At 31.6% G+C, this 27,408-nt stretch overlaps 14 protein-coding genes across 14 annotated transcripts; 8 read left to right on the forward strand and 6 right to left on the reverse strand.

The window, feature by feature from the left end:
• Window positions 1-4: 4 nt before the first annotated feature.
• On the forward strand, window positions 5-1,219 carry SPP381 (U4/U6-U5 snRNP complex subunit SPP381; the record flags this gene model as incomplete). Its single annotated transcript, XM_020191269.1, has 1 exon — window positions 5-1,219. One exon carries the CDS (start codon window positions 5-7, stop codon window positions 1,217-1,219), a length of 1,215 nt encoding a protein of 404 aa, XP_020050573.1.
• Window positions 1,220-1,306: 87 nt separating this feature from the next.
• Window positions 1,307-1,924, reverse strand: MHF1 (Mhf1p; the record flags this gene model as incomplete). Its single annotated transcript, XM_020194345.1, has 2 exons — window positions 1,307-1,813; window positions 1,886-1,924. The coding sequence occupies 2 exons, from the start codon at window positions 1,922-1,924 to the stop codon at window positions 1,307-1,309; spliced, it is 546 nt and encodes a 181-aa protein (XP_020050574.1).
• Window positions 1,925-2,099: 175 nt separating this feature from the next.
• Window positions 2,100-3,430, reverse strand: ASCRUDRAFT_73929 (uncharacterized protein). The gene has a single exon (XM_020192486.1). The coding sequence runs from the start codon at window positions 3,162-3,164 to the stop codon at window positions 2,220-2,222; it is 945 nt and encodes a 314-aa protein (XP_020050575.1). The 5' UTR covers window positions 3,165-3,430; the 3' UTR covers window positions 2,100-2,219.
• Window positions 3,431-5,340: 1,910 nt separating this feature from the next.
• Window positions 5,341-6,132, forward strand: ASCRUDRAFT_19697 (PDPK1 family serine/threonine-protein kinase; the record flags this gene model as incomplete). Its single annotated transcript, XM_020189600.1, has 1 exon — window positions 5,341-6,132. A coding segment is annotated over one exon (792 nt), but the record flags the coding sequence as incomplete, so codon positions are not given.
• Window positions 6,133-9,425: 3,293 nt separating this feature from the next.
• On the reverse strand, window positions 9,426-10,883 carry ASCRUDRAFT_29430 (glycoside hydrolase family 72 protein; the record flags this gene model as incomplete). Its single annotated transcript, XM_020190115.1, has 1 exon — window positions 9,426-10,883. One exon carries the CDS (start codon window positions 10,881-10,883, stop codon window positions 9,426-9,428), a length of 1,458 nt encoding a protein of 485 aa, XP_020050577.1.
• Window positions 10,884-11,369: 486 nt separating this feature from the next.
• Window positions 11,370-11,708, forward strand: ASCRUDRAFT_68272 (uncharacterized protein; the record flags this gene model as incomplete). Its single annotated transcript, XM_020191508.1, has 1 exon — window positions 11,370-11,708. The coding sequence occupies one exon, from the start codon at window positions 11,370-11,372 to the stop codon at window positions 11,706-11,708; it is 339 nt and encodes a 112-aa protein (XP_020050578.1).
• On the forward strand, window positions 11,663-12,148 carry ASCRUDRAFT_73931 (uncharacterized protein). The gene has a single exon (XM_020192487.1). It carries the CDS (start codon window positions 11,705-11,707, stop codon window positions 11,864-11,866), a length of 162 nt encoding a protein of 53 aa, XP_020050579.1. The 5' UTR covers window positions 11,663-11,704; the 3' UTR covers window positions 11,867-12,148.
• Window positions 12,149-12,539: 391 nt separating this feature from the next.
• Window positions 12,540-13,409, forward strand: RIB7 (2,5-diamino-6-(ribosylamino)-4(3H)-pyrimidinone 5'-phosphate reductase; the record flags this gene model as incomplete). The annotated part of the gene is made up of 1 exon (XM_020194346.1): window positions 12,540-13,409. The coding sequence occupies one exon, from the start codon at window positions 12,540-12,542 to the stop codon at window positions 13,407-13,409; it is 870 nt and encodes a 289-aa protein (XP_020050580.1).
• An 89-nt stretch (window positions 13,410-13,498) lies between these two features.
• On the reverse strand, window positions 13,499-14,143 carry RPB5 (DNA-directed RNA polymerase core subunit RPB5; the record flags this gene model as incomplete). Its single annotated transcript, XM_020190239.1, has 1 exon — window positions 13,499-14,143. One exon carries the CDS (start codon window positions 14,141-14,143, stop codon window positions 13,499-13,501), a length of 645 nt encoding a protein of 214 aa, XP_020050581.1.
• A 381-nt stretch (window positions 14,144-14,524) lies between these two features.
• Window positions 14,525-17,128, forward strand: MDM20 (Mdm20p; the record flags this gene model as incomplete). The annotated part of the gene is made up of 1 exon (XM_020191509.1): window positions 14,525-17,128. The coding sequence occupies one exon, from the start codon at window positions 14,525-14,527 to the stop codon at window positions 17,126-17,128; it is 2,604 nt and encodes an 867-aa protein (XP_020050582.1).
• Window positions 17,129-17,568: 440 nt separating this feature from the next.
• ASCRUDRAFT_23994 (uncharacterized protein) lies at window positions 17,569-18,432 on the reverse strand (the record flags this gene model as incomplete). Its single annotated transcript, XM_020189820.1, has 1 exon — window positions 17,569-18,432. A coding segment is annotated over one exon (864 nt), but the record flags the coding sequence as incomplete, so codon positions are not given.
• Window positions 18,433-19,321: 889 nt separating this feature from the next.
• Window positions 19,322-19,855, reverse strand: ASCRUDRAFT_6123 (uncharacterized protein; the record flags this gene model as incomplete). Its single annotated transcript, XM_020191270.1, has 1 exon — window positions 19,322-19,855. The coding sequence occupies one exon, from the start codon at window positions 19,853-19,855 to the stop codon at window positions 19,322-19,324; it is 534 nt and encodes a 177-aa protein (XP_020050584.1).
• A 3,134-nt stretch (window positions 19,856-22,989) lies between these two features.
• Window positions 22,990-24,027, forward strand: ASCRUDRAFT_6124 (TLC domain-containing protein; the record flags this gene model as incomplete). Its single annotated transcript, XM_020191271.1, has 1 exon — window positions 22,990-24,027. The coding sequence occupies one exon, from the start codon at window positions 22,990-22,992 to the stop codon at window positions 24,025-24,027; it is 1,038 nt and encodes a 345-aa protein (XP_020050585.1).
• A 2,759-nt stretch (window positions 24,028-26,786) lies between these two features.
• Window positions 26,787-27,050, forward strand: ASCRUDRAFT_20423 (heat shock factor family protein; the record flags this gene model as incomplete). The annotated part of the gene is made up of 1 exon (XM_020189636.1): window positions 26,787-27,050. A coding segment is annotated over one exon (264 nt), but the record flags the coding sequence as incomplete, so codon positions are not given.
• Window positions 27,051-27,408: the final 358 nt, after the last annotated feature.

A 27,408-nucleotide genomic window follows, 5' to 3' on the forward strand; every position in this document is an offset into this window, starting at 1 on the left:
AATAATGGTTTTACCAAGAAGACACTTTCCTAAAAAAACATACATCTCTGAACCTTCAAGCGATGAAGAGAGTTCAGATTATGGAAATTCTGATAACTCTCAAATTGATAAGAGTGTAAAGATTAATAAAAGCATTGATTTGAGCAACAATCAGAATAAAAGTCTTAATGCAAACCAAAATATTAATAAAATTAACAATATTAATAAAAAATATGAGATTATTGATATTGAGTCCAATAATAATCAATCGTCAATCATACTTAATCCATCTGATGAAGAAGGCATAGAGGAAAGCGATAACCAGAATAAAAGTGGTGGTGATGAAAATGAATCAGGCAAATCTGGTGATTCTGTTCCTGAATCTGGATCTGAATCCGAATCCGAATCTGAATCTGAATCTGAATCTGAATCTGAAAGTGATAATGACAATACTAGTTTGAGATTGAAACCTGTTTTCATAAGTAAAAATAAAAGAATAATAAAATTGAAAAATCCATCTCTTGGTAGCAAGAATAATGATCTTAACGAAGAAGATAATAACGATAATGTTCGTAAAAAAGAAAGAGCAATCAAAAATATTGAAAACACTATTTTGACTGAAATACAGGCGAAACGACTACTTGAAGCATCAAAAGAGGAAGATTTGGGTAATATAGATGACACAGATGATCTCGACCCTGAATTGGAAAAAAAACAATGGGAAGAAAGAGAATTAAATAGATTAAAAAGAGAAAGAGAGTTTTTAAGACAAAGAGAAAACGAGTTGAATGAAATTGAAAATTTCAGAAGCTTATCTCAAGTTGAAAAATTCAATTATTTTCAGAAAAAAATTGAAACCGAAAAAATTGAAAAAATGAAATTAAAAGAGGAAAAGGAAAAGGAAAATGAACAATTACGTCTAAAGAAACTTCAACAAAATAACGACGATAATAATTTGAGTGAGAAAAACAAAACAATCAAATATTATCATAAAGGTGCTTATTATCAAGAACAAGAAATTTTCAAATCAAGAAAAATTGAGTCTGTTAGAGAAATTACATTCGATTCAAGTTATACCGGAGTAAAAAACAGAACAAAATACAAAGGCTTGGTCAATGAGGATACGAGTAGAAATTCAAACTCATATTGGTTCAAAAATAATGAAATAAATAAAAGGAATAGTGAAAAACTTGGTGGAATTGAAACTAATAAACCGTTTCAAAAAAAGAAAAAAAAATAGAAATTATTTTTTTTAAAAGTCTGTATATTAATGTAAATTAACATAACAAATGTAATTTGTTTTAATTAATATTTAAATTTGGAGATTTCATCTTTTTGTAGTTCTATTGGCAGTCTGATTAAGCTTCTCGTTCAAGCTATCATCCAAGCTATCATCCAAGGTATCATCTTCTATTTCGTCACTATCATGGATTTCACTAAAATCAATATCATCAAGAACACTCAAGTTTGCCTCATTCTTAGTGTTTGAAATATTAGACTGAACATTTGAATTAATTTCACTGTTATTGATATTAGTATTATTGATATTCAGATTGGTTTTGGCATCACTTTGCTTAATTTCATTTTCGTAATCTTTTAAAATCTGTGTTAATCCTTCATTCTTTCTTGTTATCATATACATATCAGCAGGAAGTATTGTTTTCCTTTTGGCATGTTTAGCAAAGGACTCTAAATCGTCCCCAACAACCAATAGCTGGTTATAGACCAACTCAGCCAATGTCGCTGTGAATAGTTTTGTAGCCTCCACATTCAATTCTTTAGTTTCTTCTTCAACTATTTTGGCAATGGAAAGCCAAAGCCTTGCCTTCAAATTCTATGCAAACACAAAAACCAAGTTCGTTAGTAGAGTTGAGCATTTGGCTTTTGAAATGTAACAATTGCATACCCCACATTCTTCTTTGTCTTTATCAGTAAGCTCCTTCATTTCTTGTTGGTTGGACTGTTAACAGAGACCCAACTTTCACATCAAGATCATGGTGATCTTAACAATCGAAATATCGAACTTTATTTGTAAGGTGCATGATAGTGAAGGGTATAGATTATACCCTTTAATTAAATGTTCTTACAAAATATTTGTTAGAAAACACACCCAAAATACCCTTTATATTTGAACTAAATAATAGATCCTAATTTATATATATATAAAAAAAGGAGAAAAAGAAGAAGAAGAAAAAGAAAAATTGCAGCAAAATATAATACAAAAACAAATATCTATGAGTTTAAATATCAAATACCTCAATTTTAGCAGTTGAGCCCTGTTCAGCAGTAACAACACAGAAATTGGCACCACCAGCACCAGTAGAAGACAAACCCTTTGAAATACCATTGACCTCGACTTTGCTTGGGTTGATTTCACAACCTGAACCATTGCATTTGCTTTCATCTTCACAGACAATTCTGATACCAAAGGATGGCTTAGTGTTTTTGTAAGGAGAAGAGTCCTCTAACCAGATGGGGTTCCAGCCAATTTTAACAAAAGTGTTTTGACTGTCGTCCATATTGACACCAGCAACAAATGGAGACCAGTTACCATAAGGATTTTTGGTGGATCCCCAGGTACAGGCGTCGTCAGTTGAAACCCCAGGGGGATTGATATAGTAATGAGCAGCAGTGCTAGCCCAATATTCAGTGCCAGGAACAGCTAAGGTCAGAGTGCTGCCACCACCAACATTGGTTGGAATTAGCATCTCTTCGTTTCCAGGCAAAACAGTTTGGCAAATGGCAACATTTTTACCAATTTTGTTGTTAACTTTTAAGGTCCCTTTGCCTTTATAGCAGTAAGGCTTGTTGCTGAAAGGTTTTGAGAGAGTGCCATCTGAGTTGCATTTAAGGCCACCATATTGGCTTTCAGGATAAGAATAAGAAGTAGCAGAAGGATCCCATTGAGCACTAAGGTAACCTTCAGGGCAGGCGTAGGGACAGTATGAACCAGCTTTGCAAGTTACATCCTTTGAGATGGCCCAACCATTACCTGTGCCATCTTTGTTAACAGCGACTAAACCCAAGTCGTCTGGAAATGAACAGGTTCCAGTATCTCTTTTAGACTCTTTGTGGAGGTGGTGATCGTTGTGATGATGGCGATCTGATTCAGGAATTGGAAGTGCATTGGATAAGTTGATTGATAAATAGGCAGAAATGAAAAACAAAATTGATTTGGACAACATTTTGGAGTTGATGTGGAAGTTGATTTGAAGTGATTTGAAGTGATCTCTGAAAAAGGATTGATGTGAATTTTATAGATAAGAAATTCAATAAAGTTAAGGAAAGTGTAATGAAAATTAATCAACAATTAAGGAGAGTGGGTAATAGGATGATAAACTAATATGGATCTATTTGATTCAAACTATGTTGTTAATAATGATTGTATTATAATATTCGATTGATATAATAAATAAAATAAAATAAAACGTAATTGAATCATGGATAAAACAAGGAAAATATTTGTTCATTTTATATTAAATTTTTTATTATTGAAATGAATAGATTATTGAGTTTTACTTACTCAATTGACTAATTTTGAAATGTGATAAAATTTAATCAATTGATCAATTAGTTATGATGATAAATAAAATAAGAAAAAAAATAAAAATAAAAAAAAAGAAAAAGATCAAAAGAAAACTACCGGTAGAAAACGTTATAATTTTAAAGCTAATGATTGTTATAATATTCCAATATTCCAATATTGTAGTATAAAAAATTCTAAAAACTATGCGATAAATGAGTTATTAAGAAAAAAATTAAGTTTTTATAAAAATTAATAAAAGATGGTAATCTGGAAAAATGAATCTTATTGGTTTATTTTTTGATATTGTGAAGGGTTGGCAAGTCTAGACCAATATAAGATGTTTTAGCTAATATAAGGTTTTTTTTTGTGTTTTGAGTCTGTTAAAATGCCTTCAAAAAAAAAAGCAAAACCAATAAAAGGAATAAAAGCACTATAAGTACCAACAATTTGAAAAATTTAAACTGATGTAATAGCTGAAAAATGTAGAAAAGTAATTACAAGATTTTGGAGATGTCGCTTTATTTTATCTTCTTTTGGGCAATATTTCAAGATAAAATAAGAAAAAAACAGTGAAAAGAAAAAGATAGACAATAAAAGAGAAACCAATACAAATGAGTTACCAATATTCCAGGCTGATCTATCATATGTGGCGGATGCAAAATATTTTTCTCTCAGATCTGCGACTGATTGTTCGTTTTACATTTGGTGTGGTCTTGAATCTTATCCAAATGAAAAAATTAGTTCTCACAATGTGATTTTTGAAACAGGATGCAAACTTCTTAGCAAGACAGCCCCCCCCCCCCCCCCTGCAGCGTATTCTCACATCAACCGTTTGAAGTTCTCCCAACAACTACCTGAGGTAGACATAATAAATCCTAGAGAGCCAGTAGATGAGGTGTTTTGACGGTTGACCAACAGCAGACAAAAACAGAATAAACAGCCTGAGAAAAAGAAAAAGCAAAACTAGCAGAACCAAAAGAAAAGTGTTGCAACTCCTTCGTGAACTCAAGGCCTGGCCAAAAAGGCAGGAGCAGCTTCGTGGGTAAATAACAAAAGCATCCATAATAACTGGACCTGCGTGGTGCATGTCTGTGATTGGTCGTCTGCAACGTTGCTTTTCTGATTTGTGCAGCGTGCATATTTTCATCAACATTGGAGCTCAGCCCTAAAACCTAGTTTTTGTCCGTTGCATCCCGCGGCCGTGATGGAAATCCTGTCCGCATCCGCACAGTCCATGCACGGACAGCGCGGAAGTGTCTGTGGCACCACGTGATCGGAACTTAAGAAAGACCTTTTCCTAATATTGCTTTGAAGCTCTAGCTCTTTTTGGCTATTGCAAACCATTTCAAACCATTTTTGAACATCTCTGGCACCATCTTCACCATTGGAACCATCTTTGTTTCGAGAATCTACCCAGAAAGAGCTGCTTATTTGCACTGCTGTCTTTCAATTTTTTTTCTTGCTGCTGGATTTCACGCTCTTCTATTCATTCGACATTTCTTCTGGCGTCACCTCAGCTATTCCAATCTTAGAAGCAGTTAAAGTAAATTTAGATTATTTTAAATTTTTGTCTTTATTTCAGTTCATATATAGTATAATGGTCATCGAAATACTCTAGCTTAAAAATGAATAATATGATTTCATCTTCCATCAACAACATATCATTGTCTTCGTTAACTTCTTTATCATCAATTCCATCTAATAATAGCAACAGTAACAGCAACATCAATAACAGCACTTACAATAACCATAACACTCCTAATTTTTATGGTGACCATGATAATCATGATAACCATGACATTCCTCATGTTCAAAAGCCACTCACTCAACTGAAATCTGATGATTGGGAAGAAAAAGGCGCTGCCCAACTTATTAAAACAATTAAGAGCTCCGATGGGAAAAGCATAACAAGAATCATTAGAAGATCTGTCAAAGACTTTGAATTTGGTAAAACCTTAGGTGAGGGTTCCTATTCAACTGTTAAGTTATCTTTGGACAAAAATACCTCCAAATACTATGCTATCAAAATCTTGGATAAACGTCACATCATTAAAGAAAAAAAGGTCAAGTATGTTACTATCGAAAAGGATGCCCTAAACAGGTTGTCTTCAATTAAATCTCAAAATGCCTATCCAAATGGAATTGTTAAATTATATTTTACTTTTCAAGACGAAAACTGCTTATATTTTGTTCTCGATTATGCTTCAAATGGTGAACTACTATCTTTAATTAAAAAATACGGCTCGTTAAATGAAAACTCAACAAGATATTTTGCTGCTCAAATCATTGACGCTTTGGAATTCATGCACAATAATGGCGTAATCCACAGAGATTTAAAACCAGAAAATATTCTATTAGATTCCTATAATCGAGTCGAAATAACTGATTTTGGAACTGCAAAATTACTCCTAAAAGACCCTACAACAGACCTCTATCCCAAAGATACAAAAGCTTATTCTTTTGTTGGAACCGCTGAATATGTTTCTCCAGAATTATTAAATGACAAATATTCAGGAAAACCAAGTGATATTTGGTCCTTTGGTTGCATTCTTTATCAATTAATCGCAGGAAAACCCCCTTTTAAAGCTACAAATGAATACCTAACTTTTCAACAGGTTATGAAAATAAAATACTCTTTCACCGCTGGCTTTCCTTCAATTATAAGAGATTTGGTCAAAAAAATTCTAATATTAAAACCAAGTAAAAGACTAACCATCAACCAAATCAAAAATCATTTTTTTTTCAATCAAATTGATTGGAATAATAAACAAGAATCGGTTTGGTATCATCCTGGCCCTGAACTTGGCCCATATAAATTTTCAGCTCAAGCAATGAAACAAGTACCTCAACTATCACCTATCAATAATAATAATGCAAATATTATTACCCAGAAAGTATCATTAACTCCTCCTAAGCTTATTATAGATCAAAAACTGAATAAAACTAAAATTAACAATTTTGTTCCAAATAAAAATGTCAACAATATCAAACCTTCAAGTCCAATATACAGTAGCGATACAAAATCAATAAGAGATTTTAAACTGCCATCTCAACAGCAACAAAAACAATCTACAAAAAAGGATATCATAGTCAATAAAAATGCCCAGAGTGCCGCTGCCGCTGCTGCTTTGAATATATCTGATTCTTCATCTCAACCACTAAAACAAATCTCAGTAAAACCAGCCATAACTACCAATTTTCTTTCACAAAATAAACAATATTCTCCCAAAAAATATATTAATAACAATAATAATGACACTTCCGAAAATGATTTTAAAGAAGTCAAATATAATACAAATAATAGCTCAAACAATCAACTTAAATTATTTATAGCTCCTGAGGTATCTTCCATTACTCTGAATTCATCTGAATCATCCGTTTCTTTAATTTTCACTTCAGATACCGTTGAACCGATGAATTCAATTGATATATTCTGGGCAAATTTTTTAAAACATCCTGATGAAAGAGTTCTTAAGGTAGATAATGTTTTATTTCACGCTCTTTCCGTTGAAACCTTTGAAAAAAAATATAAAGGCATGCTAGCTAATTCACCGCTTTACTATAATGGGAAAAAGAATTCAACTTTTTTCAACACAAGTTCAGGTTTCAGTTTATTAACTCAAGTTGCTAACGGTTCTTCATCAGGTTTGAGAAGAAGCTCACTCAATGATCCAAAACAAATTAGCCTATTGAATGAAGAATCAAGAAAATTAGATAAAGCAATTAAACACTTTAATGGTCCCAAGAACGAAGAAAAAAATGATGAAATTAAAAATGATGACACACAATACCATTCAAAGGGTTCAACTCTTTTTAAAAAATTTTTAAGTAAGCCATTTTCTGTTAATAATTTACCAGAAGAAAAAGAAACTAGGATTATGATGGTTACCACTTTTGGCAGAGTTTTGTTGCTAACTAGAAAATCAAACTCATCTAGCACTTCTTTATACAATTCTGCGGCCAATTTATATTCTTTAAAAACTGAAATTGATTTATCAAACCCTCTGATTAGAGTCAAAGAAATAATATTTGATAAAAGAACAAACCAGGTTACAAGTAATATTGGGATATTTGCGATAGAATCTTCTCATCAAGCTTTATTATTTGAAGTTTCAAAATTCGAAACTAACCCTTGGACAACATGTTTATTAGAATCAAGAATTAGCTTTCAAAATCGTAATATGAACATTATGATTGAAAATGACCCACCAGCTTCTACTGGTATGAAAACTGGCACTGAAGCTGCACTTAATGCTGCTTTATTGGCAACAAATTACAATCTTGATAATAATAATAATAATAATAATAATAACAATAATAGTAATAATCGTTATCAAAATAGCAATAACAATAACAACAGGAATGATGATGTTATCATTACTAAAATCAAAAATAACAGCACTAATAATCTTAGTAATTTTTATAAAAATGGGGACCACTCAATTTCTGCTTTTATTAATCATGACAATTCACCTGCTTTAATAAATCATAAAAGTAGTTTAAGCTCAACAAATATTAATTTGACTTATCCTGAATCAAAGAGATCATCTAAAAGCTCAGATATGTTGGATTATTCTTATCTAGTCTCAAAGCTGCAAGTGAGTGAAAAACAATCTATTACGAGTCCTAAACAATCGAAGTTTCATTTAAGATCATCATCATCATCATCAGTAATTCATAATATGAAGAGGAAATCAGATTATGGAACTTCAAAACCAGAGAGAATGTTGGCTACAAAAATTAATTCAAGGGTTTCAATTGACCATAGACATTCTCACAATAAGCCATTATCGAAACCTGGGAAATTGACCTATGGTTTACCGGCTTCTACAGCAAAACTACTAAACTCATCCAAGTCAGTTCCATGCTCTCCTGTTTTATCGCAGCATAACCCATTTGAGGTTGGTAAGCAAAAGACACCCTCAAGTTCACGACCAGCCTCTGCCAATACTCAAAGACATGGAGCAACAAGAACTACGTTGAGGAGTCCACGCCATAGCAAATCTGCTTCAAATATCTCATACAATAAAGCCACAGCGTCTAATTCACAGACACAGGCGGTGTCGAATAATATCAAAGCAGCTGCAGAAGCAGCAGTTGGATACCAAACACTAGATCCATCGACTCAAACAGGGGATTATACGCTGACAAGTAATGACAATAATGGCTATTTTGGAAAAAACTATATTGATGATAACAGTTATGGTAGCAGTAGTACAGTTGGGGTAAGGCCTAGTGGGTATAATAGGAAAAGTCGAACAGAAAATGATATTTTGTCAAATTTGAATAGAAATGGAACTGCAAAGGTCATAACCAGTTTGAATTCTAAGTTTTTACAAAGAAGTGAAAGAAACAAGAGGTGAGTACAAAGTGAATTGATTTTGCATTGGGGGATTAATTTTTTGGGTTGTGAGTGGAAAACGACACGCCGATTGGGCAGTATTAATTTTCATTTTGATGATTCCTATATTATATACAAATTAATAAATCATTAATTGAAGCAAATATTTTGAGTGGGGAGAATGGTAGAAATGCGTTAATTTTAGTAGATTTAGATACAAGAAACAAAGCGAGAAAGTTAATGAAGAAAAGATTGATTAAATATAAGATACAACTAATACATATATATTCCAAAAGTGAAAAATTGAAGGGTTGATAAAAAAATAAACCAAAAAAGTAAATTGAATGAGAAAATAAAAATAGCATAGTAAATATTTAAAAAATTTAAGTTTTTAAAAATGAATAAAAAAGTTAGAGAGATAACAAAAGAAATAAAAGCCAAAAAAAGTAAAAAAAAAAACAAAAAAAAAACAATGATAATTTTTTTTTAAAAAATCATGTTAAATTATTTGATTTCAAATTTGAAATTGAAAATAATGATACTTTGAATCTAATAGTTTAAGAAAAAGGCAATTTCTAATTATAACATCAAAGAAATATAAGTTAAAGCTGAGATGAAACCTATTACAGATACAGTGATTGAGGCATCATAGTTGTGGTTGTTTAGCAAGTTTCTAACAGGGTTGTAGAGGTTTGAAGCAGCATCAGCGGAAGAGGTTGAAACTGAAGAAGTTTCATCATCTGAGTCAGCGGCAGAACTTGAACCAGAAGAGGATCTTGAGGAAGAACGTCTTGTGGATGAGCCAGCACCACCGGTAACACCATCTATATAGGCGGCAGAGGCATCGGCGTCAGCACCTTCATAACACATCCATTGAGAGTTTTCCAAGTCAAAACCAAAAACTTCACCAGCACCATTTTTCAAGTAATCTTCAGCACCTTCTGGCATGTCAGGCAAAGAGCCTCTGGCACTTGGTTCCCAGTTGGTAGAGGAAGAAGGACAGGTGGAGATATTGTTTGATTCAGTGTATCCACCATCGCCGGATGGGTTAGAGACAGAGGCGTACATTTTCTTGAGATTTTCGAAATCGGACAATTTCTTGATAGATTCATCATCATTAATTTCAACTAAACCATAGTTATTGTCTTCCATTGAGTATTCGTAAACTAAACCACCAGAGAAAACATGAGTCATATCTTTAGAGTAAAGAGCTTCAATTTCATTGAAGGGTCTTGATTCTTTGACTTCATTACAACCGAATTCCGAGAGGAAGATTGGAATGGAGTAGTTTTCGTACATTTTAACTTTTTTATCCCAGCCAGACTTTTTAAAGGTTGATTCACCACACCACGAGTAATCGTTAATACCAAGGAAATCGGATCTTGCCATTTCATCAGTACCACAGTTAAAGTAAGCGGCAACTTCTTCTCTGTTTTCTTCAACATCGGCGGCAGAGTAACCTACAGGAACTTGACGATATTTTCTTGATTTCATGTAGTTTTTCAAGTCTCTGACAACGGCTTTGATATAAGGAGCAGTATTTGTAGTTTCGTCATCGTTGATAACTTCATTGGCGGCAAAGTAACCTAAAACGTTTGTGTAGGAACTGAAGGCATCAATGGTACCAAATAATTCTCTTAAGTAGTATTGGTTATAAGAACATTCAATTCTTGATGATTCTCTATTTAAGGAGACACCAGGCAAGTTTAAGTCAAGAACTAAATAGATACCGGCTTTGGTTAATAAATTCATGCAGTAATCGTGGTCTTGAGTTGAGTCTACGGAATAAATTCTGATTGTGTTGATACCCAATTCTTCAAATAATTTGATGTCTCTTTCGCAGACTTCTTTATCGGCCAAGGGATCAATTAAGTTAGAGGGACCACCAGGTTGATAATCAACACCTCTGATGTAGAATCTTTGGTTATTTTCAGTATCCCAGAAGGCGTTACCTTTGACTTCAATAGCAGGCAAATCAGCGGATTGGACGAATTTAGTGAAGGCTAATAAAGCCAATGAGTAGAAGAAACCTTTCATTTTGGTAGAAATTTAAAGTAAAGTTGGATTATAGGTGGATAGATTTTAAGTAAAGAGAAATAAAAGATATTATTATTATTATATTAGTCTTATCAGAGAGAGTAAGAAAAGATAAACGAGTAGTAGATTAAGAGATGCTTGAATATAACCAAAATAAAAACGATTATAATATAAGTGAGCGGAAGAGAATCTGAGGCCAGAAAGGTTTAAAAAGAAGGACAATGGTTGGCTGTGAAAACAACAAGGAGATGGAGGATATAAATACAAAAATTATCCAGCGGCAGGGCTTGGTTAGTGGGAGAGAAGAAGAAGAAGGAAGAGAAAATCTGGGATAAATGCAGCACTTTTATAAATAGAAGAAAACGCACCGCAGTGTTTACCTCTGAAAAACTCCAAGAAATGCTCCAAGACTTCCAAGCTTTGAAGACTACCTCTCACAGCGTTGGCTTGCGGATTGGCCTGTGAAACAGCAGCGTATCCGCGCCCATGCAGAGAATACGCCTGGGAACGCGTGGACCTGCGTGGTCGCAAAAGTTCAACACAGCCTCAACAAACACGGTCTGTGATCGGACAGGCGCTTGGACCGCGCTCAAGCCGCTCTTAAATGGTCTTGAAGCTGCTGGTGCTGACGGTGGTGTCTGTGCTGTCGAGAATGGTGGGAGCGCTGGTGCTCGTGGCTTTGCCGCGGGGGCAAGCCGAGACGTCTGTGGTAGAACTGAAAGCGGTGATTTCGCTGGGCTCATTCCACCCACCCAGCTATGCTTCGTCATCTGGTGCGCGTTGGAAGCCAAGACCCTCCAAGACCCTCTAAGAACACCGCAATGAACAGCGTCTTTGTTTGCAAGGCCAGAACTCTATCTTCCCCTGCTACACATCCAGCACAGAACCAGAGCAAACGGTGCGCGAACAGCCGGTTCCGTGGGCCTCTGAGAGAGCATAACATTGATCTCATTTACCCATCAGCAGATTTGGCAGCAAAATGAATGATTGTAAGCAGGCAGAAATCAGAAATAGCCCACCTCAAAGCAACCGCCGAACATAGCGAATATACGACAATGCAAAGTGGTCACAAATGCGAAAAGACGGTTTTGAGTCTTGTCTGTCGACTGGCTTCGTTTGAGGTTTTTTGTTTGTAATTATGTTGTTTCAGAGTGTTTCTTGTTTTCTTTGCACCATTTTATCGTCTTATTTCAGGATAGCGTTTTGTTTTGTTGGATTTGTTTTATTGTTCATGTTGCTGCTTTATCATTGCTTTTTGAATGGAGATCTGAGATCTGAAATCTGAGATTGAAGGCGTTTCCATGGTTTCTTTTTCCAGGATCTGGATTGAGTGATCCTGTGATGCTGTAATATTGCCCTGACACAGTTCTGATTTGCCTTTTCGGCCGGTTCTGAAACAGACCCCTCCAGTCAAATCCGCGCCAAAACACGGGACTACAAACGAGAAACGCGGGCGAAACTTTCCACCAAACCACTGGCCGTTTAAGAAAACACAATATAATAAGACATTACGTAATGTTTGGCTTTTTCCTCTCTCGGAAAAATCCATTCGCTAAAATACGTCAGTTATTTCTTTAACTGTTTACATTTGTTTTTATCAACTACACCCAAAACACTGCCCTGCACTGGTTTGATCCAATACAGATATATCAAAACATGTCTGAGCTAATTCCATTACCAGAATCTTTGAAAGAGGCTATCGATCCTTATTTGCCAACAGATATTTCTCATCACAATGCTAATAATAACTGTGGGAGTGAAGGCGATGAAATTCTCGACGATAATAATAGACCATTGCCTTTCATCACACTAACGTTTGCTCAATCATTAGACTCTCGAATCTCATTAGGAGAAGGAACTCAAACCAAATTGTCTCATTTGCAGACAAAAACGATGACACACTACTTGCGATACAATCACGATGCAATTCTTATCGGAATTAACACCTTTCTAACAGACAATCCTTCTTTAAACTGTCGATATAATCCGGAAAATGTCCACCCTATCAGACCTATTATAATCGACCCCAATATGAAATCCTGTGCTGCAAACAACTACAATTTCTCAAATCTAAACCAGTTGGCCTCCAAAAACATGGGATTGTCGCCTTACATTATAGTGTCGATGCTAACCTATCTCAATCTCAAATCCGATATTGATCAGTTGAACAATTCACACTCAGGTCCCACAATAATCCCAATCAACACAACTAAAGTCAAATACTCTAATAACATAGAGCTATTTGATTGGCCCCATCTTTTCTCTCTTTTGAAAAATCATTATCATATAAATAGCATCATGATCGAAGGCGGTGCTTTCGTGATAAACAACCTTCTATCCTACAACTTCAACCTAATCAACTCTTTAATTATAACAATAGCCCCCGTTTATTTAGGCAAAAATGCAATCCAAGTCTCTCCGGATTTTCATTTATCCCTATTGAACAACCATAATACCAACGACCGAAACAATTTGACTTGGTGGACTGGTATTCAAGATTCGGTTCTAATGTTCAGAAATAAGTAAATAATACATCCTTCATATCCAATCCTCTTCTATATATAATCACACATATACATTCATATATAGACGTAATCATACACCTGCATATATACTCAAAAACATATTCTATAACTGGCATATCGTCCTGCTGTTTCACTTCTTCTGATGATCTTAACCACTTGCCCTCGTTTCAATCCCAAATAACGCGCAACTGGATCCTCCTTTTGTATTCTTGGTAATTGATTCTCTTTCAATCGATATCTCTCCAACAATTCCTTTTTTTCCTCGTTCGACAACTTGATATGCTTTGGAACCAACTCATGATGGGTAATATTAACAATCAATTCCTTTTCCATAAATTTCTCAATAACTGCTGGTGCAGCATTGGGAAAAAACTTCAATGCTGATGGCGTAATCCCATTTTGATAAACAAATATCCCAGTTGAAAAATTTTTTTCCACCAAATGACTACACAACTCTCGTATCTCTTTAACACTCACATTTGGCTCTTCCGAAAATTCAACCCACAAAGATCCTAAATCATTAAACTTGGACAATGCTTCATCTGCTGGAAAAGCTTGAAAACACATCTGTTTCCTTTGAGGCTTTCCCATACTATCACAAACATTTCTCTTAAACTCATCTAAACTAATCTCAATTTCTTCTCTTGATATATTATATCCTCTATCTCTCACCATTTCCTTCACGGTTTTATAAACTCTCCACAAACGAGAGGCTTCTCTTTCTGTTTCATCCATTGTCTATTGCCTATTGTTTATTGTTTATTGTTTATTCTCTATCCTCTATTCTCTATCTTCTATTATCGGTTTCTTTTTGTTATTCTGTTATTCTAATTCTCTAGTTACTATTATTCTCCAATCTTCAATTTCTATTTTAAACAATTTTATAAAAAATTATTTGTTTTTTTTTCAACTTTTTCATCACGTGGTTTACGGTTTAAATCCGAAAAATTTTATTCAATTTTCTACTTTAATTTCAATTGAGTTGAGTGGTTGAAATTAAACTAAACATTTATCTCCTTCAAATTCACCCAATTTACCCAATTCACCCAATTCAAACTGTTTTTTATATATTTTTTAGGACTCATTGCTTGTTTCTCATTGCTTTCCTACTACAAAATGTCCTCTAATTCAAAAGAACAAGCTGTCTTTCAAGCCGTTGAAAGTGGTGCTTTTAAAAATGCTCATCAATTGATAACAAAACTCTTGAAAAAGAGTCCCCAAAATACTTATTACATGTCAATCAACTCTTACATTATTTACTTACTAGGTAAAAAAGACGAAGCCATTAAAATGGCTATTGACATAATGAACTCTAATCCTAATAATATTAAAACAATCAAATTTCTACACAACTTTTTTAAAAATTCAAATCTAATAAAAGAATCAAATCAAATCTTTGAAAATGCTGTCAAAAATTTTCCCAATAATTTCGACTTGATCAATGAATGGAACGAAATCAACCTCCAAGAATTAAATATCAGAAACCTACAAAAATCAAGCGCTTATTTGCAAAAAATTAACATTCAAAAGACTATAAAAAGAGATTTGATCTTAAACTCTTGTTTCAATTACTACTTGGTATCAAATTTAAAAGATGCTACACCTTTTGAGAAAAACTTATTCCCAAAATTAGGTTTGAAGCTAATTGATTCAATCAAACCCTTAACTACAACCCAAGAATTATTTATTCAAGTCTCATTATTAAAACAATCTAATCAAAACAAAGAAATCGTTCACGTTATTGATGTTTTTAAATCAAAATCAAAGTTAGACTTGAATCTACAAATCATTTACCTAAATTCCCTCTCAATTTTAAATGAAAATTCAAAATTATTTGAATTTTGTACCAACTTGATTATAAATGAAAATTTCGACGATTATGATACTTGGATATATTTCTATAATTCATCAATTCAACTAAATAAATTAGATCAATTTACCGATTTAGTTAAAAAATTTGAAACTAAAAACAAAAATTCAAGAAATATTAAATTAATTCAAATTTATATGCTTGATAATGATTTGCAAAACAATAACAATAATAATTTTCAACCTTATGAAAATTATCTCTTAAAATTTGCTGTTAAAAATTGTTGCTTTTATGATTTGAGATCATTTTTTAATAGTAAATCTTTTAATCAAGAAAAAATTTTCAAGTTTTTGAATCAAGACCAATATAAACTATTAAAAATTGAAGATTTGCTCAAAAAAAATAAAAAACCAACTTTAAATCAAATCACTTGGTTAGTTAATTTACAAAAATTTAAAGCATATTTTAATAAAGATAAATTACTATCACAATCTAATGATAATGAATTTAAAGAAAAATTCTTAAGTGATAATATCAATTATTACAATTCATCTAAAGTATTATTGAATGAAAAACTTGAGACTGATTACTTTATTGCCGATGAATTTCTATTTTTAAACTTGCAAATATATCTAAACAATAACACAAACGATGATAAAACGATTTTAAGTTCCATTGTTATACTAGAATATCTTCTTGAATCAGATAAACATGAATTTCATTTAAAATTGTGGTTGGTTGTTCTTTACAGACAGTTGAATTTATTCAAAAGTGCAATTGGTATTTTCAAAACATCATCAATTAAATCAATGCAACATGATACATTAGATTATTATATTTTCAACAAGTTATCGTCAACATTTCCAAGATCAAATTATTTTTTAATTAGAGATTTCTTTAAGGATAACAGTAAGTTTTACAGTCAAGAAAATCAATTTGATTATTTAAATTATTATCTCGAGCAATCTTATGCTAAGAAATCATTTTCTCAAATTGAAGATATGATTTTATTTGTTAATAGACTTAAAAACTCATCTTCAAGATACTTGGCTTTATTTGAAAGATTCACATTTAATAAAATTAATAAAAGTTCAATCAACGATTTTAAAAAAGATTTAATACAGTTGAATAAAAAATATTTAGAAATAGAGAATACAGAATTTTTTGATAACAGAGATTTTACAACAATATGGGAATTTGGATTCAGTGAGGAATTGAATAATATAAGTGAAAATTTGGAATTTTTTTCCAAGAGGAACGAGAAAAATTCTTCTGATTTCATAAAGTTGAATTTATTCAAAACCGTTTTAATTTATAATAATGAAAAATCAATTGGGGAAGTCAACGAGTGTTTTAAGAAGTATGAAACATTATATGAAGACAAAATTGAGAAACTTGGATTAACTGAAGTTGAAAAAATTGGTTTTCAAGTTATATATTTGTTGTGCAAATTTATAATTCAAAAGGATAAGATTTACTTGAATCAACTTGAAGAAATATATTCTAATGAAAGAATTTTCAAAATGATTAAAGAGAGTTTTTCTAAAGAAAAACATGAATTAATCAACTGGAAAGACAATCATTTATTAATAACATCAATTGAACTTTTAAATGATGTGAATAAGTTACTTATCAATTATGATAGCAAGATAAGCAGCAAGTTTAGAAAAAATATTAATAAGCTTAAAAGTTGCAATAATGATTGTCTTAAGAAAGTCAAAGAGTTTAAAGACAATTTGATTTTGAAACAAAAACCAGAAAATGAAAATGTTTTAAAAACATATCAAAGAGAGATTGAAGAAAGTGAATTAATTAAAGAGTTGAAGATCGAGAAAAAATTTATTGCAAAAATATTTGATAACATTAGAGAAGATTATCATGAAAACTTTGTCTTGTATAAGGTGATATAAATCTTTAAGAAATAGAATTTATTTTTGAGTTAATATATATATATATAAGAAATGGATTTAAGAATAAAAGTATAAAAATGATAATGAGGGAAGACCCAAAAATAGTTGAAAATATTCTAAAAACATAATAATAGAAATGCGATAATAGAAATATAATAATAATAATAATAATAATAATAATAATAATAATAATAGAAATATAATAATGCATGCCAATAACCTAACCCGAAAAGTGATATAGTAAAAGTGTAATGATAGTATAGTAGTGCAAATAGAGAGATAAAAAAGTGAAAAAAAAAATCAATAAAGATTTAAAAAGCAGAGATGAATTGAAATAATGATATTTATGATAATAATGATACTAGTGATAATGATGGTAATGTAGGTTGTTGTTTTTGTTTTTTTAATTTATGAATTGAATAGCAGATATTAATTTAATCACAGTTGACAAGATCAATGATTTTGAGATTAATTTCTGTGCATTGAGTACCGATAGATTCATCATATAAATTATAAAAATTACCAGATAAACATTGATAAAAAATAGCTGAGTCACCAAGAGCCAAATAACCATCTGAAGTGATGCTCCAACCAGCGGCAAAAATGGTACCAGCTTGTGGAGGTGGACCATCAAATTGGAATTGTCTATTTGAGACGATTGAACCTATTCTACCAAAGGCGTCAATTAAAACCGAATCTTTTAAATTTAGTGCAAGAGTTGAATCAGTTAAACAAGCGACTGGGTGTGGAGTATTTGGAGCAAGGGTAGTTGTGGAACAGATGGTTGTAGTGGAAGTTGTTGAGAACAGTAAAGAGGTTTCGGAGCTTGAAAAATCATGAGATGAGCTTTGAGGATATTGTTGGGTTGTTGTTGATTCAGAAACCTGAGAATAAGAAGAAACTTGAGGAATTTCAGAAATTGAAGAAATTTGAGGAAGTGAAGCAACAGAAGACACTGATAATGAAGATGTTTCAGTAGTAGCTTGAATTTGACCATCAGAGATTTGAGAAATGAGGACAATGGGAATTGAGTGTGATTGAGTGACGGCGGTTGAGGTAGAAAGAGAAGAATCGTTGGGCGTTTCAGTTGTAGCCTGAATTTGACCATCGTCAATTTGGGAGACCAAGACGTTTCTTTTATTTAAAGCCGAAACAGCATGACAAGAGGATGGGGTTTGAATAGGAACCACAGCTATACCAAAAGTTGAAGAATAATCTACAATGCCGTTTTTTAAAGTTGACGAAGGAGTTAAAGTTGACCAAGGATCAGAAGGAATATAAGCGCTTAAAGAAAGAGAAGCTAAATTGAGGATTGAAAGAGAGAGAATAAGTTTAAATGAATTTTTTTGGTACATTTTGGATCAAATAAAAGATTTAATAAAGAATTGATAAAGAATTGATAAAGAATTGATAAAGAATTGATAAAGATTCAATAAAGATTCAATAAGAAAGGGGAAAAAAAAGTAAAAGTAAAAGGAAGGAGGTTTTGTCAATTTAAATGATTCAATTAAATGAATAACGATTTAGTTAATTTATTTAGTTAATTTAGTTAAATTAATTTGGATTGAGTTGAGTTTGTTAAGTGATTGAATGAATATTTTATGAAATATAGATTGAATTAAAAGAAAAGAAAAGGATGAATTGATAAAAGAAAAGAAAAGAAAGAAAAGGAAAAGAAGAAAAGGGGGAAAGGAGGGTCTATATATATAGCAAAATCAGTTAGAACAAATTGAAGCAGAAGGTGGAAAACCAGCAAAAGCAGCTTCGGTCCGATGCGACGATACCGGAAGGGCACCGGATAACGATGGAGCGGATTGGGCTCGGATATGCACCGGCGGATAGAGACCGGAGAGGATATAATGGAGAAAGAACGTTGGATTCAATATGTAAGAGATAAAGAGGCAAACAATTAATAGTAAAGGATACTGACTAGATAATAGATAATAAACAATACACTATAACGAAAAAGATCTAAAGCAATTAAACAGAGTAACAGCGGATCATCAATGAGTTTAGCAGAAGGAGTTATAAATGATGCAGGAAGAGAAGCTGAGTAACAATGATGGTGTGAGTATAATACAGGCTGAATGACATAATGAAAATGAGATGGAATAAGAAAATTGAAGATTAAAGATGATTTGATTTGATTTGATTTAATGTAATTTTGGTTTTTTGTGCAATTTTTGAAAGAAATTATTCCACAAGCTTATTTTCAATGCAAATTGAACAAAAGTTGTGAAAACAATTTGGACAAAAGCTATCACACCATTGGAAAAAGGGTCTAACTAAATCATCCTTTTCAATGTATTCATCTAATTCAAAGATGTTGTCGTTATTACCACATTTGCAGCATTTCCATTTAATTGAGCCGTTTTTTAATAATTGTTTGGTTAGTTTTCTTGATACTGGGTATAGTTCTTTATTTGGGTATTTATCAAACTGTTTTGTTTCAACTAAAGTTTCTTCACTTTCAATTTTCTTTGCAGGTCTTTGAATGTTTTTAGCTTTTGGCACCATTCTATAATATTTTCCATTCATGTAGACTAGTTTACCCTTTTTATTACTGTCTTGAGACGAGGAGCCCTTTGATCTCTCGGACGAGGAATGGCTGGCGACTTCGTTAATAGTGTTATCATTTGAATTTGGATTTGGATTCGAGTTGGAAGCACTGTCTAATGTGAAGCTTTTTCTTCTAGAATTTTTGATTTTGAATAAACCCATAGCCATTAGGAATAAAGCAGATGATTAGTATATCAGTAGTAGATTAAATGAGTGGGTTATATATATAATAGTAAATATATAACAAAAAGTACAATAAGGATATTTCAAAATTAAAAACCAAGAAAAGAAATATAAAGGAAACAAAAGAAATTAGTGGATTAGTAATTCCAGGAGAGGAGAAAACTTGTTAAATATATATTCAACTATCGCAATAAAATATTCCTATTCATATTCTATAGACTGTCTTTTTTATTAAAAATGAGACTGAAAATGAAATTAAAATTAAAATTAAAATAATTAAACTTAATAACGAGGTTCAATATTCAATTAAGTCTCAGATACTTTACATGTATGTAAATGACAAAGTATTGGGATTCAAAGAAAGTAAAGCTGATTGGCAAATCTTAAAAAAAGAGATTCATTTCTTCCCTTTGAGTTACAACCTTTGATTCAAGTGTATAATCCCATATTTTGCTCATATTTTGCTCACATTTTGTTTATATTCTGTTCATATTTTGCATATAAGTTCTTATTATTTCTCATGATTTCTTATGTTTGCTCTTACTTTTCAGAGTTTGCCATATGAAGACTGATTTGAGTTGGTTGAGTTTGACCAATGTTGAGACTAAAATACCCCATTTACAGGCGCGCTTTGAGAGGTTAGCAAAACGACATTACTGTTCTTGCGCAACTGCTTAATTGGACACTTGATGAACTCTGGGAGAGCTCCATAACTTAGAGCTTTCATAGCTCACATAGCTCATAGCTCATAGTTCAGATTGCTGTCTGTGGTAGTGTTGATGATCGTGCTTGGTGAATGTTCGGGCACGGCATCGAAAAACCACTCAGCTCCCCCAACCAAACAGGACCTACAGATGCCGCGGCCACGGTCTGCGTGTGGGAGGCACCACAAGCAGTAACATAAAACCCGCCTTTATGGGACATGTGGTGGGCAAAGAGGCAACGAAAGAACCGTTGAAGGCTTACCGGCGACAAAGACCGTTTTCACGCTCGGGAAGCCACAGGCCCTGAGCTCTGATTGGCCACCGGCGCCTTTTCCAGAGCATCTCCATCCAGCATAAGTATAGGATATCTACGGTCTATGGTATATTGCAGTATCAGCTCATTCCAGGCTATCGTTACTTTTTCACCCCTGGAAAATTGTCTTTGGTTGTTACCAAATAATGCCACTGGCCAAAACTTAATGAGAGCGGTTGAGCTGGCTGGTTTTTTTTCAGGTTTTTCAAATACACTTCTCTAACACGGAAAAACGGTTTCTGCTGTTAAAATTAACAAAAACTCTAACTCTAACTAACACTAAGCTGAGACATCTACATTTTAAATGGCTTCGTTAACAATTTCTTCCCTAATAGGTCAAGTTGTTGCTCAATATTCTTAGCACCTGTGTATTAACATTTAATGATCTATAAGTTAATGGAAAGTCTAAAAATGATTGAAAATGGTTAAAAATTTACACATGTTATTGTTAATCTATTAGTTGTCTAAATAAAAATAACACAATGTTTAATAAACCATCATATTAAAATACTACCAAATTAATCAAAAAAAAAAACAACCGCAATAAAACAAAAGAAAAAAAACCAACAACAACAAAACTTGAAATTGTTTTATTAGTAATCTAGTGCATAAAACTCTAGAATGATCATAAATTAGATCATTAGATCAATTGATTAATGATGAATACTAACAATTTTTTGTTATTCCATATTATTAATGACTTTCATTGAGTTTATATAAAGCGCTTCAATAAATATTCAAATATTTATTGTTTTTTTCATTTCTTTTAACACCATAATACTATCTCACTATTTATCATTTGGGATTTTGTTTTCAGTGTTAAATCTTAGATTAGAATTTATTGATACAATAAGTTAAAAACCGTTTTGTTCTCAACGGTTATGCATGATATGCGTCGAGCCGCAGATCAGTCAGTTGTTTTTTTGATAAATAAACAGATAATTAACCAGAATCTGAAAAGAATATAATATTTCACAGTATAATCCTACGGTTCAATACTGTATCATTAATTGTGATAAAGGATATATTCATATAATAAAATAGCCATGTACTCATATGTCTATATGCCCATACAATCTTATAATCAGATATTCATATAGTTTTAGAATAAAGCGAACTTTATAAAGACATTGTCACCAAGTTTTGTAATTAATTGAGCAATCATTGATCAATTTTCAATCAATTTTCAATCAAATTGTGGTCAAATTGTGATCTAATTGTAGTCACAACTAAACAGAAAAATAGAAATAGGAAAGAATAAATTACTTGATTATATTCTGATTTGATCCAACACGTAACTGTCTTAACTTAGTTTAATTAAATACAAATAAAATTGAACGCTTAGTTAACTTGCCGATTTCAATTAATTCTTTATTTTTGGATTTTTAAATTTTATTTAAAAAGTAATTACAAGTAATTGAAGGTTTTATTTTATTATTTTATTATTTTATTATTTTAAACCAATTTTTATCCTTTTTTTACCCACTTTTAGCCCATTAAAAATATTTTCTTATTAATTTTACCCAAGTTCAAACAGCTTTTATCGCTGTTACTTTAAATGAAAAGAAAAAAACTACCAGAATGGCCCACTAGCAGTTTTTTTAATTGTATTACCTCAATTTCAATTCATCAATAAAACAGCATTTTATATTAAAATTTCATATCAAAAATATAAATTTCTCTCATTAGTATAATTCATTAAAAACAGTTATTATTTAATATCAACAGTATTATAACAAAACATAAGATATACTTACATAAGAAAACGTGATAATTACATAAACACATCAGATCAGCAATATTTACTTTTTTTTTATTTGTTTATGATTCACTTCTGGTAGCATTTTTGGGGCATTGATCTCGTTTAGCGCGTACGAAACGTGATTACCCAACAATGTTGGCTCAGAAAGGAGAAGCGATATGAGATGAGATAAAATCAATCATGGGGCTATATGAATACAATCTAGACATGTAAGATATAAGATAAAGAATCAAAAATAAAAGATAAAGGATAACTGCTCATTCAAGTTGCCATTCTAATCCCACCAAACAATACACGTTAATAACAATAATACACATTAATAGCAATAATAATAGCAATAATGCCTAAATATTATTATCAAGAGGATTATTTCCTAAAATTTAGTCCACTTTATAATCAGTATCAGCAGGTTGGATTAACAAATGAAGTAGATACTTTAGATTCCTTAAAATACTATAAACTACATCTCCACGAGATATTGTTTTCTGTTTTGTTTTATTCAATCTGTTTTTACTTATCACCAATAATCCTAAAATATTTATTAAAGGAAAATTATACAAAACTAAAGAAATCGACAAAAGTGAATTTCGACATTCATTTTGTTTCCATGATTCAATGTATAATCTCCAATCTAATTATTATGCCCTTGTTTCAAGATCCTGACTTGAAAGCAAAGCGATTTACAAATTATACACCATATGCAGGATTAGTTTCATCTTTAACCATTGGATATTTTATTTGGGATCTAATTATGTGTATCTTTTATTTCAAACTATTTGGTTTTGGTTTTCTATTGCATGCTGTTAGTTCATTAATCGTTTTCACCTCAACTTTAAAACCCTTTTTAATGTACTGGATTCCAAGGTTTTTAATCTTCGAATTGAGCTCACCTTTTGTTAATATTAACTGGTTTGTCAACAAGTTGCCTAGTGATTTTGTACCTCTAAAAGTTCAAATTATTAATGGGTTATTATTAATTGTGACATTCTTTTCAGTAAGAATAGTATGGGGGTTCTATGCAGCATATAAAGTGATTGAGGACTTTTGCTTTAATTGGGAGAAACTTGATCTGATCTCAAGAAGTTTAGGAGTGTTTGTAATGGCACTAAATATTGGATTGGACATTTTAAATGTATTCTGGTTCCAAAAGATGATCTCTATCGCAATAAAGCATATCAGAGGGGATACAAAAAAAAAGGGCTCTCATTCGGCATCCAAGCTCCAGTCCATCGTCAAGGAGAAGTCTGATCTGAAGGAAACACAGGAGTGCTCTGACTCTTCCACATCTCTTTCTTCTGCTTCTTCTGCTTCTTCCTCTTCCTCCAATTCGTCTGTTTCTGCTTCCTTTGTGAAAACATCCAGAAACAGAAAGACCTGAGAAGTCCGCTGCGGAGTTAGTCTATGTCCGGCAGAGTGTGTTTGTGTCCACACGTGCCCAAAATGTTTGATTACGCACTATTACATGTAGTCACTCTCACATGCATACATACGCGTGGAATCCAATGGAACATTTTCTCCGACAGATCACACAAACACATAACCGCAAATGCGCCATGGAATCTTCTGGAAACACTCATCTCTCCTCGCCAAACCGCTTATCCGACCCTGCAGAAGACGGGCGCACTGCCTCTTCTGTGTTTGATAAATGCACGTGAGACGGTGTACTCATTACCTCTGGAAGCGGGAGTGAGCTCGGATACCAGTTGCCGTGTGTTCGATAGCAGTGTTTGGAAAGTGTGGTGAAGCAGAACTGCTGTCTGAAAGCTGTTTGCGAACACCAGACAGCGTTTGCTTTCGCCAGAGCTGTTCTTTAAGCTTTTGTCTCTTTCAGTCCCATATTGTGTATTTATCTTGTATCTTATATCACATCTTCTTCTATCGCTTCTTCTATCATATCTCATATCTCATATCTCATATCTTCTATCTCATATCTCATCTCTTGTATCTCATATCCTATATTCTTTCTTCTCTTTTTTGTCCACCTCAATTGGTTTTCTGTTTCGTCTCAAACTTTGTCTCCAGTCCTGTTTTGGCTCATCTCAACAATTAATCACCTCTCCCATCAACTTCAGTGCCAATTATTCTTTTACTCTTCTTCAACTCTTACACTAATTAAAGAGACCTCATTTATTCAATTGGTTTTTTCAACAATCATTCAAACATTATTTATCCAGTTTATATTCTGAATATATCTGGAAATTTTACTCGTCAATTTTATATAAAACCCCACCAACTTACTTGAAGCTTTTTCTTTGCTCGCCATAAATAACAATATATTTTATACCCTTCATACCTTTCATATATATCACAATCACATATTAAAAGTAACTGAACCATCAAATTCAATTAAACTCGTACTCTACAAATGAACATATTCTCGTCTGAATTAATTTTTATCTATTAATCTTATCGTCCTTGGGCTTAAACTTATAAAACAAACTTAAAGTTTTCAAACAAAAAAAATTTAAAATTTCTCAATTTTTTTTTTAAATTCCAAAAAAAAAAGACAGTGAAGATACAGATATATATTGATTCATTTGATTATATTTATTATACTCACTAAGGTACAAACTTTTATATTCTATTTTATCCCATTATTTTAATTCATAATAATTTATAATAATTCACAATAATTTATATCTATATTTGTCATTATTTTCATAATTAACTAAATAAACATAAACAATTTTTTTCAACTCATTTAACCTATCCCCCCCAATGGATTCTTTAAATTACCAATCCAACAATAACACCAATAACAACAACAGCAGCAATAACAATAATAACATAAATATAAATGATTTTCCTCCAATTTTAAATGACATAGATTTGGATTCCATATCTTTACCCTCAAAATACTTAAATGGTGACTTGAATAGCAAAATTGAAAATTTAGATAATATACCCAATTTAAACAATTTAGAAAACATAAATGACATAAATGGCATAACTAATATGAACAATCTAGACAACATAGCTAACATGAACAATATAACAAATCTAAATAACATGGATAATTTACAATTGGATGATAACTTGCTTGACTTGAACAATTTAAACAATTCTAACAAAAATACAAATATTAACACTTTACATTCAAATCCAAATTCTCATACAAATTTATCCTTATTTTCTAATAGCATTAATACAAATTTAAACAGCAACAAAAACTTGTCTATCTCAAACTCAAACTCAAATTCAAATTCACCATCAAATCTCAATAACTTCAATTCAACTAATGACACTAAACCTCGCATATCCTCTTTAACTCCATCAGAAATGGCTATAGAATTGGTGGACCATATAAATAACCCAAACAACATTAACAATTTCAACAATAATATCAATAACAAAAATCAATTGGCAGCTTTTCTTTCCCCAAATAAATATTCAAATTTAAATCAATATTTACCTTCAAATTTTTATATTCCTTCCCAACAACAATTAAATTTATTAACCCAGAAATCTATCAATCAAAATAGGCTTAATTTAAATAATAACAACATTAATAATAACAACAATAATAACAACATCAATAATAACAATAATAACAATAATAATAATAATTCAATTAGCAATAGTAAAAACAACAACAGCAATAACAATAACAATAATATCAATAACAATAACAATAACAATAACAATATGAATTTCAATAACACAACAAATAATAGGAATAATAGGAATAATCAGAGTAATAACATCAACAGAAATAGAAACAAAAATATGAATTTAACGATAAACAGAAACAAAAAATTAAATAATAGAAACATCTATGATAACTCAAATCAAAACCTAAATAATGCAATTACTAATCTCAATAAAAATAACGAAATTAATTCGATAAATACATCCAATTTCGACTATAACTTCAATTTAAATCCAATTTCCAATTCAATCCCCAATTCAAATCAAAATTTAAATTCAATTTCAAATTCGATCTCAAATGCAAATGCAAATCAAAATACAAATTTAACTTCCAATTTAAACTCAAATTTAAATTCAAACTCAAATTTAAATTCAAATTCTGATAGTTTGAATGATGACTTTAATTCATTTCTCGATTTAACAAATAGAAAACTCCAAGCTAAAAAATCGATTAAAAAATCTATAACACAGTCAAATCTAGCCAAAACTCGTCCTGCTTTTGTCATGAAACTATGGTCAATGGTTAATGATCCGAAAAATTCAGATTATATTCAATGGACAAATGATGGTAAAGCATTTAAAGTATTTGATAGAGAAAGTTTTATGAAAAATATTTTGCCAAAATACTTTAAGCATAACAATTTTGCTAGTTTTGTTAGACAGCTAAATATGTATGGCTGGCATAAAGTTCAAGATATAGCAAATGGCAATCGAATCTCTACAGTTGAAAATGAAATTTGGCAATTTGAATCTCCGAATTTTCAGAAAGGAAGAGAAGATCTATTAGATAATATCGTTAGAAACAAATCTAATAAAAATGGCGATATTGAAGAAGAACTAGATTTATATTTAATCTTAAATGAATTGGGTAATATAAAAAAGAAACAAATATCTTTAGCAGATGAATTGAAAAAAATTAGAAACGATAATGAATTACTATGGAATGAAGCTTATATTTCAAGAGAATGCCATCAGAAAAACAATCAGACAATGAAATTAATTATGAGTTTTATAACTGCAATGTATAATTCAACCAACAAACAGAGAGAAATCGATTCTTATCCATATGGCAATACTTCATATGAATATGCTAACATGAATTCAATAAATA

The sequence above is a fragment of the Ascoidea rubescens genome, assembly GCF_001661345.1.
Source record: "Ascoidea rubescens DSM 1968 unplaced genomic scaffold ASCRUscaffold_1, whole genome shotgun sequence".
Lineage (NCBI taxonomy): Eukaryota > Fungi > Ascomycota > Saccharomycetes > Ascoideales > Ascoideaceae > Ascoidea > Ascoidea rubescens.